Source organism: Sturnira hondurensis, unplaced genomic scaffold (assembly GCF_014824575.4).
Source record: "Sturnira hondurensis isolate 20B ecotype Veracruz unplaced genomic scaffold, ASM1482457v3 Scaffold0001872, whole genome shotgun sequence".
Classification (NCBI taxonomy): domain Eukaryota; kingdom Metazoa; phylum Chordata; class Mammalia; order Chiroptera; family Phyllostomidae; genus Sturnira; species Sturnira hondurensis.
The window spans coordinates 10,328,314-10,346,672 of record NW_028074503.1 but is presented as its reverse complement, the minus strand read 5'-3'; the positions used below and the strand labels follow the sequence as shown (position 1 = coordinate 10,346,672).

Sequence of the window (18,359 nt, the reverse complement as noted above, 5' to 3'; positions counted from 1 at the left end):
ACCCCTTGCTGGGGACCTGGCCTGCAACCCAGGCATGTGCCCTGACTGGGAATCGAACTGGCGACCCTTTGGTTTGTAGGCCCACACTTATTCCACTGAGATACAACAGCCAGGGCTTGATGAGCATTTTAAATGGCTGTAAAATACGACATTCAATGTGTACAAAGTACTTTATTTTCACATTTGCATGTTATATAGTTGGGCTGTTTCTGTCCTCTATGTATGTAAAAGCACATGTGTGCACACATGTATAGAATCCTATTGTAGGAGAAATCTTTGTGTATAAAACTTGCTTTCTTAATTTTTTTAAAAAGATTTTTTAATTTATTTATCTTTAGAGAGGAAGGGAAGGAGAGAAGGAGAGAAATATTAATGTATGGTTGCCTCTCGTGAGTCCCCCACTAGGAACTGGCCTGCAACCCAGGCATGTGCCCTGACTGGGAATTGAACCGCGATCGTGTGGTTCGCAGGCCCACGCTCAATCCACTGAGCTACACCAGCCAGGGCTATCTGTTATTCTTGTTGTAAGGCTTTTTAAAATTCAAGTTTTTTCCTTAGGATTGAGCCTTAGAATGACAGTAGTACGGTAAAAATAAAAATATATCAAGACCGTTGATGCATGTTAAAGTAACTCTGAATAGTCCTATATTTGAGCTTAATATATTTCTTGACTGATTTAATATTTTATTTAAAAAGTATTTATCAAGATGTGTATAGCAGCATTGTTTTTTATAGCAAAAAATGAAATAATAGCATATGAGTTGACAAATTTTGGTGTATTCGTATAATAGATTCATGCTGTAAGACACGAGTGAATGAATTCTCTAAATTTCAACATGGATAATACAACATAATGTTGAGCGATAAAAGTTGAAGAATGATAGATCAAATATAATTTCATTTATATATTTCAAACATACAAACTAGTTCTGTGCATTGTTTATGTATATACTCATATGTGGTGAAGTAAAGAAAGAAGTGGATGAGAATGCTATGCTTCAACTTCGTAGTAGTTCCAGAGTGGTGCCAGTGGAGAATTATTCTCCATGCTTTTTTTGTGTTTGAAATACTATATATAAAATTGTGGAAGACTAGAGAAAATATATTCTTTCAGAGTTGGAAGGAAAAGAGCATCAGTATAAGAATTCCAGTTAGGCTGAAGTTAATAAAAGCATATTTTTCTCTCATATAGTTGGAAATAGGCAAGAGTGAGTGTATACATGTATTTCTTTGGGTAACTTAGATTTTTATGTAAAATGTTTCATTTGAGGGCAGGTATTAATAAATGCATATTTCATTTTGACACAATTTTTTAGGTGAAAAGCAAGCAGCTACTCATGTCAGTCTTGATCAAGAATATGACTATGAATCCTCCCAGCAGTGGCGAGAACTTGAGGAACAAGTTGTGGCCTTGGTTAACAAAGGAGTAATTCCATCCAATTTCCATCCTACGCAGTACTGTTTGAACAGTTACTCAGATAACTCAAGATTTCCACTTGCAGTTGTAGAAGGTGATACACTTGAATTTTTACACATGGATTTTTGTTTATTTTATTTACCATAGATTCAAGATAATCTTCTGTATGCCCCAAATCACTGAGAGCTGGGGATGCAGAAATAAATTAGGAATTCAAAATGTAGTGAGCTGCATTTATAAAACAAAGCAGCGGGGGTTCTATACAGGTATATGCGCAGTGTTGTTGGAATTTGAAAGAGGGGACGCCATTCTTTAGTACAGAGGAATTGGGGGCATTATTTTGAGGAGGTAGTTTTAAAACTGAATCCTGAATAAATAGACATCTACAAGTTGGTAAAGGGTAGTTTAGGCAGAAATTCAGAGCTATGAAAGCAAGATATGTTTAGAGAATTCAGGTGTAAGATGAAGTGTGGAGTTTATTAAAGTTATTAATTTAGGCATTTCTTTTATAGAACCAATAACAGTAGAAGTGGCTTTTAGAAACCCTTTGAAGGTTCCACTTTTGTTGACTGATTTGTCATTGCTCTGGAAGTTTCACCCTAAAGATTTCGTTGGAAAGAATAGTGAAGAAGTTAAAGAACTAGTAAGTTTTTAAAAGGTATTTGTAAATAAGCCTGTTTTAGTGGTAGCCTAACAGATGCTGTAATAACATTTCAACTTCTCTGTTTAGTGAGCTATACTTACTCTTTTTTATGCTTTTTTCCTAGTTATAAAAAGTATGTTGTATGCTTATTGTTTAAAATTGAAAATACAGAAGAGCATGAGGAGTAAAAATATAGCTGTCTTTTTAGTATTTAGAAATAACCATTTTAATACTTTGCTGTATATCCAGTCATTTCCATTTGTTATTTTTCCCTCATGTATGGGATTGTCTCATGTTGTGTATATTGTTTTTAATTCTCTGTTGATTTATGTGCATATTCGATTTTAAAATGTCTTAATATTCCATTTTTTGCATAATATTCCATCATATGGATGATCTATAAGCTAGTCTCTTTCTCTCTGTTGGTAATTATGTTGGAAGTTTCCTCTCATAATCATAGTTGTTTACTCTCATAATCATTCAGTGGTGAAAATTTGGGTGCATAGTTTTTTATTGTGATTATTTCTGTAGGAAAGATTCCTAGGCATGAAGTTAGAATGTTTTAGGGAACACAAACATTAATATTCTATTGGCTTCTCAAATTATACAAATGAGATTCTCATAATCAAAATATAGGGTTGGATATCTCATCTTTGAAACATTACGTGTTCTTAATTATATAAAAAAGTTTCTTTGATAGGTTAAAAAAATACCATCTTAATGTTTTATTTTCCATATTGATTTCTAGTGAAGTTATTATATGTGTGTATCTTTTTTATTGTGAATTATCTGTTTATACCCTTCATATATATTTATTTGTTTCTTTTTTTACTCGTTTGTGATCAATTCTTTTTATATTTAAGGTGTTATTTTTGAAGCAGGAATGACTTGAACAAAGAATTATTGTTACCCAACTGAGTATATCAGAAAAACATTTTTTACCTAGTTATTAGTTTATTCACCGATATTATCTACTGTATAAATTTTATTTCTTTATACTGCCTTTATACAGCACTTTAATAATGTGGTGAAAGTGATTTTGGGACTGGGAAAGATCCCAACATTTTTGTGCTTATTTATGAAGGGAGAACTTGAAGGACATCTGTTGTACTGAAGTTAAACTGTTTGAACTTTTCTTTTGAAGTATTTCAATTTTTTAAAGATGGCCTTACTTAAAGTTTTGCTGTTTAACTGAAGACATTTTGGGATTATTTATACCGATTGTGAATAGTTTGAAATACTGAGATTTATCAGACTCTGTTTTGACTTGAATCTTAGCAACCTTAGTCACTTTTCTAATGTTTATGGATGGATACCTAGAATAAAAATCAGAATACTATGAATACTCGTAGAAAAGTTTTTTTAATTTATTAGTTTTTAAGTACATTCGCCTTTTTAATAATTAGATTTTATAGGATGTTTATTAAAGTTAAGTGAACATTTTTCTTGTGTATATTGAAGTTATACTTTTTCCCATGAATGTAAAGCTCTGGATTTCTTCATGAATTTCTTCTAGTTATGGACTAAGATGCTGAGCTGGAATATAGGGAAATGCAATCTTTATTTCTTCTGTCAAATAACTCATCTCGTGGTAAAAATCAAACGGTGGTCCTGAGGATCAGGTTTACTTTGAGCCAGTTGATTCTGCTTTGGTGCATGAGCAGACTACAGCCGCTCACAGATGTCACTGATCCGGAGTAGACGGGCCTTTTTTGCTCTACCTATGGCCCTTAGTGTCCACTAATCCTTTTTTTTTTAATCCTCACCCAAGGACATTTTTTTCATTGCTTTTTTAAAAAAATATTTTTATTTATTTATTTTTAGAGAGGGGAAGTGAGGGAGAAAGAGAGAGAGAAACATCAGTGCATGGTTGCCCCTCACGTGGCCCCCACTGGGGATCTGGCCCACAACCCTTTGGTTCACAGCCCACACTCAATCCACTGAGCCACGCCAGCCAGGGCTCATTGCTTTTTTAGAGGGGAAGAGAGAAAAACATCCACCAGCTCCCTTCTATGCACACCCATGAGGACGAGCCCCCATGGGGTGGGACCTGCAACTTGGGCATGTATTTGACTGAAAATCAAACCCGAAACCCTTAGGTCTATGGCATGACACTCCAACCAACTGAGCCACACTGGCCAGGGCCAGAGGTCTTTTATGTATCCTGTTTAGGCTGCAGTATTCTTCCTCTGTGTAGTTAACTGATTTGAGAAAAGAGGCTGGTTGAAATAATAGATGGAGAAATTTGCTCTTGTTGCAAGATTAAATTAAATGGACATTTTGGCCACTGTTACATGGACATTTTTGCTGCTACTACATGGTTTTATTGCAGTTGTAAAAATAAACTGCATTTTGCTTAGTACATACTAAGAATCTAGTAAATGCTAACTATAATTACTGTTACTGTTTTTAAGTATTGATATATAGGAATGTTATAATGCGATACTTTATTCATTGGAATTTATATTTTTACAAAATAATTCATTTTTTAGGTAACAAGTGAACCTGAAATGATTGGAACTGAAGTTATTTCAGAATTCTTAATTAATAGTGAAGAATCTAAAGTGGTAATTGTTTGATTTTTTTTTCTTTCTTAAGCCTTTCTAGAAGTAAGATTAAAACATTTTAAAAAATCAGTGTATTCAGTTTGTTTTATATCTTAGTTTACTTAAAAACTGAAATTTGGAAGATTAGGGTACTGGAGGAAATTGGTGGGAAAAGTAGATTTGCGGTGGTCTTTGGTTTGTTAATTTCCTGAGGAGCCTGGTGAAGAGTTTTCGCTTTTGTCTTGGGGTCAGTGTGATATTTGGTTGACCAGAATACTTTGATTTTTATTAAAAGTATTGGTGAAGATCCAGGCTTCTGTTGAACTTAGAGATTTTCTTTTTGTAGAAAATGCTTTCCAATAAAGAGGTATTCATTGATGATTTAAAAGTTTTAAGTTGTGAGCTTGTATTTCCATAACATTACAGAATGTAGGTATTACACTATTTCAGATATGATGAGAACAGACCATCAGAGTGACTTAAGTATCTCCACAGGCAAGACTAAAGCTCGTTCCCCATCACATGGGGGAGCTGCACGTTCTGGGAGTTGTGTATAATCTCGGCACTGTTCAGGGCTCCGTGACAGTAGATGGCATTGGTGCTCTTCCTGGATGCCACACAGGTAAAGCTATAACGTTGCTGGACAGTTAGAAACTAATACTTAATTCAGTCTCCATAGAATAAAATGATTGAAAATGAGGTATTTTTAAACTAGGTTTAATGTACTTGGAACAATGAATAATTTGGATTATTTTAAACTTTGCTGTTGCTTTAAAAATAAACAACTTTATTCCCTTCTAATGTATTTTTTTTAGTAATTCTTAGTTTGTACCCTATGTGTATTCCTTTTCTGTTACTGATCCAATTTTAGTAAAGTCTAATCAAATATATTCTAACGATTGAGATTTCTGCAGCCAATATAAAAACCATATTAATTTTAGCATATTCTGTTTTTGAATACTGTCTTTTTTATAAAATGTAGAGCAAATGACACTGGATATTAAACACCTTAAATTCTGCAATCTATCCTGTGAAGAGAGTAGGATTTTAGTGTTAAAATGATATTTTTAGCGCCTCAGTGATATGTTCTACAATTTTTATAAGAGTAAAACTACAAGATACATATTTAACATAGTTTACTTTTTTCCCTTTAAATTCTGGGAACCTTTCTACATCAAGTATTATCTTATAATTTATATTAGTTATCTGAGTTTTAGGTGACAAGATGCCTGGCAATTTACCATGAAATCTTTTCCAGCCCTTTGTTTTAGTAGCTATCTTTTTAAGTTTATTTTTTAACAAAGTTATAGTCTTAAGAGACTTGAATTTAGCATTTATAAAAGCTGATTATTACTTTTGAGAACTCTTGGAAATGTTATTGGTCCTTTTAGTCTTTGGTTTAATATTTCTATTTGTCTGCATATCAAGGATCAGTCAATACAAAATTTTCTTTCAAAGCAGACAGAAGTAGAATGACTCCATAAGATTTAAAAAACTAAAAACAAAAAGTTTACACTGAAGTTGAGTATGGTATTCTGCCTTTTAGTACTGTATTTGTAAGTCTTGGCTGATAAGCAACAGACAAGTAACATTTATAATCTTGCTAATTTATTACATATTTTAAGTAAGTTGACTGGGTGGTTAAATAGTTTTTGAAGATCCTTTTCTTTCCCACTTGTACATACCTAGGATCTTAACCTAATACCAAGGTTATGGTTGTCAATAAAATATAGATCATTATTTTATTTAAGGTACTGAGTATATTTATTAGTATAAAAATTTATGTTATTTTAGGATGTTAGTGGGAGCAAACCCTGAATTAACTATTAAAATAAGTTGCATCCCATGAGCAGAATTTTTGTGATTTAGTGTAGTTCATTATTTTGTAAAATGCTAATAGGGATCTGGATCAAACAAAGTACAGGAAATGCCATCTTACAAATCTGGTCTGGATATCACAGTGACCATCTGAACATCGAAGGCTCTGAATAGTCCTGCAGGAAAGATAGTCGTATACCCTCGATTTCTTTTTTCACAGCCCCACACACTGGAAGCTTTTGAGGGGAATCTCACATTAATATTAAGTAACTTTAATTTTCTTTGTGCAATCTATTGAGAAGATGTAGTTACTCAGAAATATTAGTATATTTACTATCAGTATATATTTTATTAATGCATATATTTGAGTATGACTAAAAGTGAAAAGCTGCTATCATGAAACATTAGTGCATATTATTACTATCTATATATAAGAATATTACATTTGAATCTGAGTAAAAGTGAACTGTTGATCTGTTTAATATTTTGGATTATTTTTTTTTCCTTTGGAAATAGATCTTTTTTTCTTAGCCTGAATGGAATAGATCTTTTTTCATAGCCTGGTCCCAACACAGCTGTTCTCTCAGATAGATCTTTTTGGTTAATAGCCTTTATGGCTAAGAACAGGTTTGAAAAAACTTATGAAACCTAAAATTGGTGTATTTTATACTGGTAAAAGATTACCAGTAGTAGTCTTTTGAAACAATAGTAGTCTTTATGCAAAGTAAAGTAAATCCTAATAAAATGAGAAATTAAGCCGCATAAAATGTGTGTTTAAACATGAGAGGAAAATACGCACAATTCTCTGGTTAACGATGCTAATCAGTACTAGTCTAGAATTTTTCTAGAAATAACCTGAAACTTAGAGTATTCATGGATCAGGCTAAATTGATGTCAGTTAGCATACCAAGTTCTGTTAGGGTATTGATTATTTTTTATTTCAGGAAAACATTCCTTGAGTATGTCAGTCCGAGGGAGACAAGATTTAGAAATTCAAGGTCCTCGACTTAACAACACAAAAGAAGAGAAAACATCTATTAAATATGGTCCTGATCGAAGATTAGATCCCATAATCACCGAGGAAATGCCACTGTTGGAGGTATTTTGCTTTGTAAAATTTTATGGGTTTAATAATTTATTTATAAGTTTATATGATACTTAAGTTAATTTTAGACTTTGAGGTTATTGACATTACATTGTACTGTACTTTAAAATTATTATTAAGGTAGTGTTAACTCTAATTCACAAAGCTAAGGTAATCATGCTACTTGGCATTAAGTCATGGCCTGCTTATAAAACATGACCCTTGAAATATAAATGGAAATTGGGAAAACACTTCTTAAAGAACAATTCTGTTATTAAAATCAGTGGCTTTTTTATTTTGGTAAAGTTAAAAATGATGTGGGAATTAGTGTTGTAAAAATTTAAGCAATATAGGTAAATATATCAACAAAAAGCAGTCTTTCCTTCACCCTCTTTGTATCCCACCCCTTTCCTATTTACATGCAATACAAATTCAAGGTCTTTTAGTTGCAGAAGACAAGCTGATGGCTAGTTTGCAGAAGCCCCAAAAGAGAAATATATTACTTAGATGAAGGGTACTGGAATATCTCATGGCAACTAAAATATTATAAAATAAGTCTCAAAATAAAATAAGGACTCAGCAGCTTCAGGGAATGTAGCATAAATGTTCGTAAGCCTTTAAAGGCAATTGCTTTTGATATGACCTTAGTCTTACAACTTTTAGTTTTTGTGCCACTTTAAGACAAATTTCAAGTTTCTGGAAGGACATTCTGGCTTCCTTTGGATCAGGGGCCTACCCGAAAGGCAGGCCAAGTGCAGAGTTAAGAAGTATAAGCGTGGCCACCGGAGGGCGGTCCTTCCTCCTGCACCCTCAAGTTTTCCTAGCAAGGGGAGTCACAAGCTTAGCCATTTATCTTCAAAAAGTGCAAGTGATACTAAATTATTGTTTCTCTTTTCAGACGTTTCATTGTTTACTTACATATAATCTTAGTAATTATAAATAGAATCATACTGCACATTTTATCCTGTGACTTGCTTTTTGTCTTTCACAACATAATTTGTTCTCATTTAGTAGAAACTCTTTTTTACAGCTGGATATGCTACTCATTATTTACATTGTAATGTATTTGAACCATTTATCTATTTTTTTAAAGATTTTATTTCTCTATCTTTAGAGAGGAAGGGAAGGAGAGAAGGAAAGAAATATCAGTGTATGGTTGCCTCTTGTGAGTCCCCTGCTGGGAATTGGCCTGCAACCAATTGATAGGTGTGGTTCTAGTTTTCATCATGACTGACAGTTTTTCAGTAATCATCATTATGTATATGTTTTATATATGTTCTAGTTCAAATAAAACTTTAGGGATTGAATTGCTGAGTCATAGAGTATGTAATTTTAAAATTTTGCAATATACACCCAGGCTGGTGTAGCTCAGTGGATTGAGCGCGGGCCTGCGAACCACATGATCGCAGTTCGATTCCCAGTCAGGGCACATGCCTGGGTTGCAGGCCAGTTCCCAGCAGGGGACTCACAAGAGGCAACCATACATTGATGTTTCTCTCCTTCTCTCCTTCCCTTCCTCTCTAAAGGTAAATAAATAAACTCTTTAAAATAAAATAAAATTTTGCAATATACTAAAACATTACCTTTAGCAAGGCTTTAGTAATTTGTACTGCTCTTCAGAGTGGGAGTGTGCATTGCCTCATATCTATGCAATACTGGGTATTTTCAGGGTTTTTTTGTTTTGTTTTTTAACATTGCAAATTATATTGGTGAAAAGTGACTGCCTTTATTTTCATTTCTGTGATAACTGACAAAGTTGATTAGTTTTCATTTATGATTTTTTTCTTCCATATATCCATATAATTGCCTATTGATAGCTTTTTTAGTTGGCTGTTATTTCCCTTTTCACATTGGATGGTTTTCCTTGGTACTAATTCTGTACCAAGTGGTGGTATAGGTACCATACTCATGAAAATGCTGCTGTGTGCCTGTTGAGGTTAGGATATTGCTGAGTTGCATATATTCTTCCCAGGTTTTACACTTGCTGAATTATGCTGCATTTAGAGTTGTGTAGAACAAATAAAAGACTTATTGACTTCAGTGCTAGTTTTTATTGATTCCTGTTTTGCAAATATTTTAACTTTAATTTGGTGTCTTTCACTATGGTAAGGTTTTTAACACATGAAAAGTCATATCTGAGAGTCTTTTACTTTGTTGCTTCTAAGTTTTATAATTACACAGACTTCCCTAGTTCAAAACTTATACAGCTTTATTTTCTAATGTTTATTTATTTTATTTTATTTTTTAAAGATTTTATTTATTTATCTTAGAGAGGAAGGGAAGGAGAGGGGGAAAGTGATATTAATGTTTGGTTGCTTCTCGTGTGTCCCCTGCTGGGGACTGGCCTGCAACCCAGGCATGTGCCCTGACTGGGAATTGAACTGTGATCCTCTGGTTCGCAAGCCCACACTCAATCCACTGGGTTACACCAGCCAGGGCCTATTTTTTTTACTTTAATTCAAGGGAATATAATCTTCTGAATGTCAAGGGGTAGGGATCAAAGTTTGTTTCTAGTCTCAGTGACCATTAATTGAAGATGTTATACCTTCTTTCTAATATACTAATATCCTGAAAGTACCCATACCCTGTTCAGTTTAGTTTAGTTTAGTTTTAGTTTTGTTTTGGGTGATATCTATTCTGCTTAGTGCTATTCCCTCATCCCTTTCTGTGTCAGTACCGTACTCTTGCTTTATCATCTTTTTTTTTTTAATACAGCAAGCTCAGTCCTTCTCAGAGTCTTTTCTTTTTCTTATACTTGTGCCATTATTGTCCAAGCTTGTCCAAGTCCCACAGTAATGTATTGAATTTTTAGTAGGATTGCATTACTCCAGGTAGGAGTTCTAAGACTGAAAATGGGTTGAAATGAATTGGGATCCAAATACTATTTTAGGGCTATTCACCCTTTCTAGTTTAGAAGTCACTAATAAAACATTTTGCTTGGAATTATACACATAAGAATTTTCTAGAGCTTACTTTCAAAAGGGAAGATTCTATCCTCTGGTTAAAGTTGAGACCAGTCAGTAGAGCATAGCAAAGTACTCAGTTTTTATTGATTCTGCTAGGTTATAATAGTCATTATATTGTATCAATTAAATGTTCAGTTATGATTCTTAAATGTACAGATGGTTTTTAAATGCAGTGCTTCTCAGATAATCTGTTGTTATGGATAGAGTTTTACTTTTAGGCCTCTGCCTAAGTCCCATCTCTAATTAACTGACCTTAGAAATTTTCTTCATTTATAAAATGAGGAAGGTTGAATTAGATGATGTTTCAATTTAAATTCATCTTGGTTTTGGTACTGGTAGTCCTATTCTTTTTTTCTTGTGTACCATAGTGGTTTTTAAAAAATTAATTGATATAGATGCAGTTTTCCTTGAAGAGGCTATTTTAGCAGAGGACATCTTATTCTACATAATAACAACTGGTGTTTGGTTGATTTAAAAACCACAATAGATCAATTTTCTAAATATTTTACCTTAATTGAAAACATACAAATACACATTTATTCACTATTTTGAGGGGAGTGGATTTAGGTCAGAGGCTGTTGCTATGGATTGTTTGTGTTGGTATAGGTTTTCTAATAAGAGTGTCATTTTGTTTTTCATTTATTCAGCCACATTCATTAGTTGTCATTTTTAATTGCCGGTTTTGGTTGCTTCTGAGTGGGAATCTAAAGATAATTGTCAAGTAATCTTCAGTACAATATATGTCTAGATTTTATCTACAGAGAAAAATGATACTTTCAGGTATAGATGGAAGCAGTTTACATAATGTTTAGTTTAAGGTTTGGGAACAAATAGAGACCTGAAAAGGGGTGGAAAGCAGGCATAGTAGAAAGCTTCAAGCCTGTGAACTGACTAACGTTCAGTTCTGTAAACATCACTCACTATTTTCAAACATGTCATGATGGTGAGTTAAGAGACCTATTATTATGTTTGAATAAACAGTGATAGGCATTAATATTGATTTTTTAAAAAAGTAGAATATTTCTATTCCTGATATCTTATGGAATTTGAAGAGTTTAAGGGAGTAGTGAAAGAATTTACTCATCTACAGTGTCTAGTGAAATAATCTCTTCATTATGTATTTATCAAAACAAACTCAACAGAGTTATATAACACTATAGGCATAAATATGGATATACACACAATTTCTAACAATTAAGACAAAAGGTGACTTCCAAAACACATCTGGCCTCAGGATTTCAGATAAGGAATTGTGGACCTATACTAAAGAGGCAGAAACATGGGCTAACAAAATCACCCAGTAAGTTATTTGCATTTAAAGGATCCTTAAGTATAAATGTCAGAACTACACTGACAACATCTGAAAATGGAGAGATATAAAGACAAACAGTATGAGGAAAAATGTTCTAATGAAGTTATGGCTGGCAATCCCAGAGGAACTGTGAACCATATGAATCTCACACTAAATGGGAAAGACTATAAGAAGTCCTCATTAACTGAGTCAGCTTTTGTTTCCACATGAGTTACTAAAAGCTTAAGGTTCTTTGGAGCTTTTGGGGTTTTCAGATTTTGGATAGGAAATGATGGGTGCATATTCTTCCCTCTAAGACCTATAATGTATTTTTTCATTTTAATGGTGTATAAATAGTTGAGCTACTTTTCAAGTTGACATTGGTAAGGACTTTGGACATGATTGTTCATATAACCATGTTGAATTACTTGTGACCTCTCTTGTCCATAATCCATACAGTTACGAAAGTTTTGCCAGTAACCCTCTTGTTACTGACATTTTACCTTTAATTCATGACTTTGAAATCTGTGACTGAGAAACATAGGTTTCTGTTTCATCCTCTTAAATGGAGTTGTAAATTACCACATATTCATGGAACTATCAAAGAGAGTTAATAAAATATTTGCAAATCTTTTGTAAAGAATAACAGCATCTTAAAGTGTCATTCATTGGGGGTTGGAATTTTTAACAGACAATATAATAATATTTTTTCCCTCCAATGCAGGTGTTCTTTATACATTTTCCTACAGGGCTTCTCTGTGGAGAAATCCGAAAAGCATATGTAGAATTTGTCAATGTCAGCAAATGTCCTCTTACTGGATTGAAGGTTGTTTGTAAACATCCAGAGTTCTTTACTTTTGGTGGTAACACGGCTATTCTAACACCACTAAGTCCCTCAGCTTCTGAGAACTGTAGTGCTTACAAGACTGTTGTGACAGATTCTACCTCTGTGTGTACAGCACTCACATCATCAGCTTCTTCTACAGACTTTGGCATTGGCACAGGGAGTCACCCAGAGGTGATTCCTGTTCCCCTTCCTGACACTGTTCTTCTGCCTGGAGCTTCAGTTCAGCTACCAATGTGGTTACGTGGGCCTGATGAAGAAGGTGTCCATGAAATTAACTTTCTGTTTTACTATGAAGGTGTTAAAAAGCAGCCTAAAGTACGGTGAGTGTTGTAAAACTTTTTAAAAAATGTAACCTCTACGTCTAATGTATATGCACAAATTCAAATAAACGTCGATATTTGTTAACATGTCATTCATTGTTCATTAAGAAATTACACAGTTTTGTATAGTGTTTATATTTGAGGTTGTTCCTAATATAGCTAGCTGTGAGTTCTAAGAGGCTGGAAGTGAAAAAAAGCTATATTTTTTTAGTGGCTTCTCTATCTATAAACTTCATGATTCTTTCATACAATTAGCTATTCTGGACAGTTTCCACGTGATAATGAAATTCGCCTTGTATGTGAAGACAACCTGTCTACAGTCATCCTGTTTTAAGAAAATTATTTTACCTTTCTTTCTATATTGATGCCCTTGCCCCCGCCCCTCCCCTGCCCCACGAGAATGTATGAGAAAAAGTGTACATGTATTTGCTGAACAGATGAGTAGCATGGTGTTATAATGGGCATCACTGAAGAAATCAAATCTAACTGGCTCTCACAAGGACTGTAGGCTGTTATATTATGTAGCAGAATATTTTAGTTAAGTGATAATGCTTTTGTCATTTTTACAAAATTACTAGAAGTAATTGTTTTTAGAGAAATGAAATAGTATTTGTAAGTGTATAAATACATTTTACATCCTCAGTAAGTACTAATTTTCCTCAAGATGATAGAGAGTACTCTGGCCAAGGCAATTAGGAAAGACTATGTAGAATGTAGTAGAGGTGAAATGAGCTTCCAAGGAGTAAAGTAAAGTTTCAGAATTTGCATATCAAGGGAAATAGGCAAGGGAATAGTGGGTCTTTACGAAGCTGTATGTATGAATGAAGATTTACAAGATTTCCGACCTGAATGAGCTAGTTTGGCCACAATGTAAAACATACATAAAGGAAGTAAAGGGGAATGAACCTTGAAATGTACATTTGAATGCCAGGTGAAAGTTGGGAGTTTACTTTGTAGACCTTCAGTTACTTTGAAACCACTGGCAGAGAAGGGGCATAATCAGGACATTACTACATGAAGGTTACTTTCATGTGCTACACAGATGAGTTTGATGAGCAGGGAAAGTGCCTGGAGTCAGGGAGACTAATGGTATCCTTCCAAATTGAGAAGAAGAAATTGAACTTAAGCCAACTAGATCATTTTACTTTATTGTACTCTTTTTGTTTGTGTGTTTGCTTGGTCCTAACAGTGATGAGGTTTTAAAAGCTTTATTTGGAATTAAAGAATCATAACACAAGGAGAGGTTTTTAGATTAAATTTGCAATTCTTTATTTCTTTAGTCACAGAATATTAAGACACACAGCAGTTATTTGTACCAGCCGATCTTTGAGTGTACGAGCCACTGTCCGCAGAAGTAATTCTCTTGAGGATGAGGAGGGCAGAGGAGGCAATATGCTAGTCTTTGTGGATGTAGAAAATATCAATACTGTAAGTTGGTTTAAAACTCAGTTTTGTTTCGAATTCTGTTTGCAGTATTTCTTTAGTTTTAGTAATGGATTTTTTCTTTGATTACAATATAGTGTAAGCTAAGAATTTATTGATGTTTTTATAGAATAGAGTGTGAAATCATCTTAATTTTGTATTAGCTTTGTAATTTTAAGTATTTCTTTAAGTTAAAAGGGCCTGGTGGCATAAACATGGCACATATTCATATGATATATAGCGCCACATGCCAGTAATTCAACCTAGAAGAGACCTCATAAAGTATTTTCTAGTCTCACCATTGAGAATCTCTTGCTGTAATTACATTTATGAAGTTCTATGAGGATTTCACATTCAGTGTTAGTTTGATAACCCTTCACATACATTTCTGACAGTACCATATTCTTGATACAAAGCATTTCAGCCCTGGCTGGTGTGGCTCCGTGGATTGAGTGCCAGCCTGTGAACCAAAGGGTGGTTGGTTCAATTCCTAGTCAGGGCACATGCCTGGGTTGCAGGCCAGGGCCCCAGTCAGCGGTATGCAAGAAGCAACCACACATTGATGTTTCTCTCCCACTCTTTCATCTTCCCTTTTCCTCTCTCTAAAAATAAAATAAATAAAAATCTTGAAAAAATAAAGTATTTCAAACATTTTACCATTCCTGTTTATGTATTTGAAATAAAAAAAAATTCTTGAAGAAGGGAATGTGATCTTATAATTAAAATAGAATATTAGCTTCAGATTGATTCAGATCAGATACTTATTTGAAATGTTATTAATTCTACAGTGTAATTTGTTTTTAGCTTCATAGATATGTAAGATTCCTTCTTTTTAGATATATAGGATTAATGTATTAATGCTTTGATGATCTTTCCCAAAAAATCATTATTTGTAAGAATAAGGTAATTTTAATTTCAAATTTTCTCTTATTCAGGAGAAAAAAAATTATATGCAGTTTAAATAACTTTATTCTATGTATATTGGCTGTGTATTGGGATTCTGTATTGTAGGGTTTTTTTGTTTTGCTTTGTTTTTGCCTTAATGGAAAGGGGATAGCTCAGAAAGATCAGAAGAAATAAAAAGACAATAATAATGTTTTGATTAAATATTGACAGCAAGTAATTTTTGATTTGTTAAACACTATCAGTAACTCATTATGATAGATCTAATAACTGAATATTTCTAGTGCTTTAAAATTTTCCACTAGGAATGCAATATAAGCATATTTCTTACTTCTTTTTAATCCTTGCCTGATGATATTTTTTCATTGCTTTTAGAGAGAGAGGAAGGGGAAGAGAGAGAGAAAAATATCCATGTGAAAGAGAGAAACATCAGTGGGAGAAACATTGAATGGTTGCCCTCTTGCATGTGCTCCAACTGGGGATCGAACCTCTGACCTTTTGGTCTGTGGTTGATGCTTTAACCAACTGAGCCATGCCGGCCAGGGCCAAACTTATTTCTTAGATGAAATGTTGGCTTCTCTAAGAATATTAAAAAGGGGATTTAAGTAACTTAAACTTCGTGAAATGTATATTGTTAACTTATTTTAAAATTAAATTTTCATCTTACGTTAATCGATACTGAGTTTGGTACCAGTGTGAATATTATTTTTATTGGAATACTCTGTTGATACTCTTAAATCCTCAATGATTGTTTCATTTATTTTTCATAGAGTGAAGCAGGTGTTAAGGAATTCCATATAGTTCAAGTATCAAGTAGTAGCAAACACTGGAGGTTACAGAAATCTGTAAATCTCTCTGAAAACAAAGGTTTGTGTCTTTTTCTCTTAATAGGAAATTCTGACATACCTTCATTGCTTGATTTTTTTTTTCAGAGTAGTATCATAATCTAAGATTGTGGGTGTCTCTCTTATAATTAACATTATTAAGTGTTAAATTGTGCCTTCATTAGTTGATTTGAATTTAAATCAAATTACTTATTTTAATTGATTCTTTTCCACTTTTTTGTTCCCTTCCACACCTTCCTATTTGCATTTTTTTTGTCTTTATTCATTTGTAAAATTGGTGCCTGGATACATGATCCCTTTCAAAGTTTCAAACAGTACAGGAACATATAGACTAAAAAGGAAGTTTTTCTTTGTTTCCTTTGCCATTGGAAAGCTAGGGTTTTTTGTGAATAACCATACCTATGTACTGATGGGCTCTTCTGTGTATTTCCATACTTACATAACATTAAAAAAAGAATATGCATAGTTGTGATATATATTGACAAGTTATTTTCTAGAATATTTATCAGTTTATTATCTTGCCAGTAATGGGATTATGTAGTAATGTAGAGTGAAGCTTGGAAAATGATTTTTGCTCTTTCTGGAAAAGTATTGTATGATACATATTCAAAAGGTATAAAGATGTTTTTAAACCCTTAGCCTCATGGCTATTCTTATTTTTGTAATTTATCCAAAGGAATTAACTTACAATATGGGAAAATCCATGTAGTCAAAGCAGTTTATTGCAAGATTGTGCTTACTAGTACAAAATTCAGTGTGGCTTTACTATAAATTTAGCTGCAATTAAGAGTACTTTGTGGTCATTAAAATATATGAGCATTTTAGAGGTATTTACAGTGGTGGAAAGATACATCATAGCAAAGCGTATGCATAGAATAGTACTAGTATAAATCATGCATATTATGAAGAAATAATGAAAAGAAATGAAGAAATGGTAGAGTGGTGGGACTGTGCCTCCAGGTTCTTGTATTTCACACTTCTGTTGATCTGTACTGTCAGATCGATAGGTACAGACACACAGACACATGTGAACATGTGTTTCAAGAACATGTTCCTTTTATCCTTTTTAAGAGCAGAGTTAGATTTACTTCATTGAGATGAAATCAGAGGTGCTTTTTATTAAATATTATTTATAATTATGCATTATTTTCCAGTTTGAGGAATTCTGAATAGTGAGTTAGTTGCTTTTTACCATGTTATAAGCTAAAAAAGGTCTTTGAAAGTTTCTCTTTTCTTTCTAGATGCCAAACTTGGCAGTAGGGAAAAGGGAAAGTTTTGCTTCAAGGCAATACGATGTAAGGAAAAAGAAGGTAAATGTATTTTATTTTAACAAATTTATTTTATTTTAACATTTCTGAATGGTCATTTTATATTTCATGCCAGTGATATGATTGGTTTATTTTCCCCCTTGTTTTTTTTTAGTTGCCACACAGTCCTCAGAAAAATACACCTTTGCAGATATCATCTTTGGAAATGAACAGGTATGCAAATATGCACAGTAGCATTTGATTTTCAAAGTCAGAGTTCTGGAATATCTGCCTATTGGGGCAAAACTGTTGCTTTAGAAATCCCCAGATTATTTGGTGGATGAACTTTGTTGGGTTTTGACGCTTGACTTCATACACGAAAACAGGGCAAAAATGCTATATAGATTAATACCATTTTTCCCTGGCTGGTGTGGCTCAGTGGATTGAGTGCTGGCCTGCAAACCAAAGGGTCACCGATTCGATTCCCAGTTAGGGCACATGCCTGGGTTGAGGGCCAGGTCCCCTGTAGGGGTTGAACAGGAAGAAACCACACATTGATGTTTCTCTCCCTCTCTTTCTCCCTTCTTTCCCCTCTTGAAAAATAAGTAAAATCTTTTTTAAAAATAGATTTATACCATTTTAATTATTTAGTTAAAATAAGTTCCTTTTGATCACAGGAAATAAGTATAATCCTTAGGATTAAAAAAAAAAGAAACATTATTATATGAAGTAAACTGTCAGAGAAAGTGGTCACAGTGGAACATACAGATGATAATCCTTTGAATTTTGGTATATTATATGGTTTTGAGACCCAAGTAATAAGGTGTTTTGTGATACTAAATGTATTACTGTCTAGAGCAGTGATACTCTCAACTTCATTATTTATAGGAATCCCCTGGAGCAGTAGTTTTCCAGCTTTCAAAAATGTGCAAAACCTCTGATTCATTACATCTTGAGTGGAGTACAGGGATTTGCATTTTCTGTGAGCCCCACAGATAATCTGAAGAGGT

At 33.5% G+C, this 18,359-nt stretch overlaps 1 protein-coding gene across 4 annotated transcripts in view; it reads left to right on the top strand.

The window, feature by feature from the left end:
- TRAPPC8 (trafficking protein particle complex subunit 8) overlaps positions 1–18,359 on the top strand; it is an 85,506-nt gene that overhangs the window by 50,486 nt on the left and 16,661 nt on the right. For all 4 annotated transcript variants that reach the window (XM_037032524.1, XM_037032514.1, XM_037032543.1 and 1 more), the window contains 10 exons: positions 1,317–1,511; positions 1,930–2,060; positions 4,553–4,627; positions 5,102–5,228; positions 7,369–7,523; positions 12,490–12,932; positions 14,213–14,360; positions 16,028–16,124; positions 17,344–17,412; positions 17,525–17,583. In XM_037032524.1, coding sequence (XP_036888419.1) covers positions 1,317–1,511; positions 1,930–2,060; positions 4,553–4,627; positions 5,102–5,228; positions 7,369–7,523; positions 12,490–12,932; positions 14,213–14,360; positions 16,028–16,124; positions 17,344–17,412; positions 17,525–17,583 — 1,499 coding nt within the window. The remainder of the gene's footprint in view (positions 1–1,316; positions 1,512–1,929; positions 2,061–4,552; positions 4,628–5,101; positions 5,229–7,368; positions 7,524–12,489; positions 12,933–14,212; positions 14,361–16,027; positions 16,125–17,343; positions 17,413–17,524; positions 17,584–18,359) is intronic.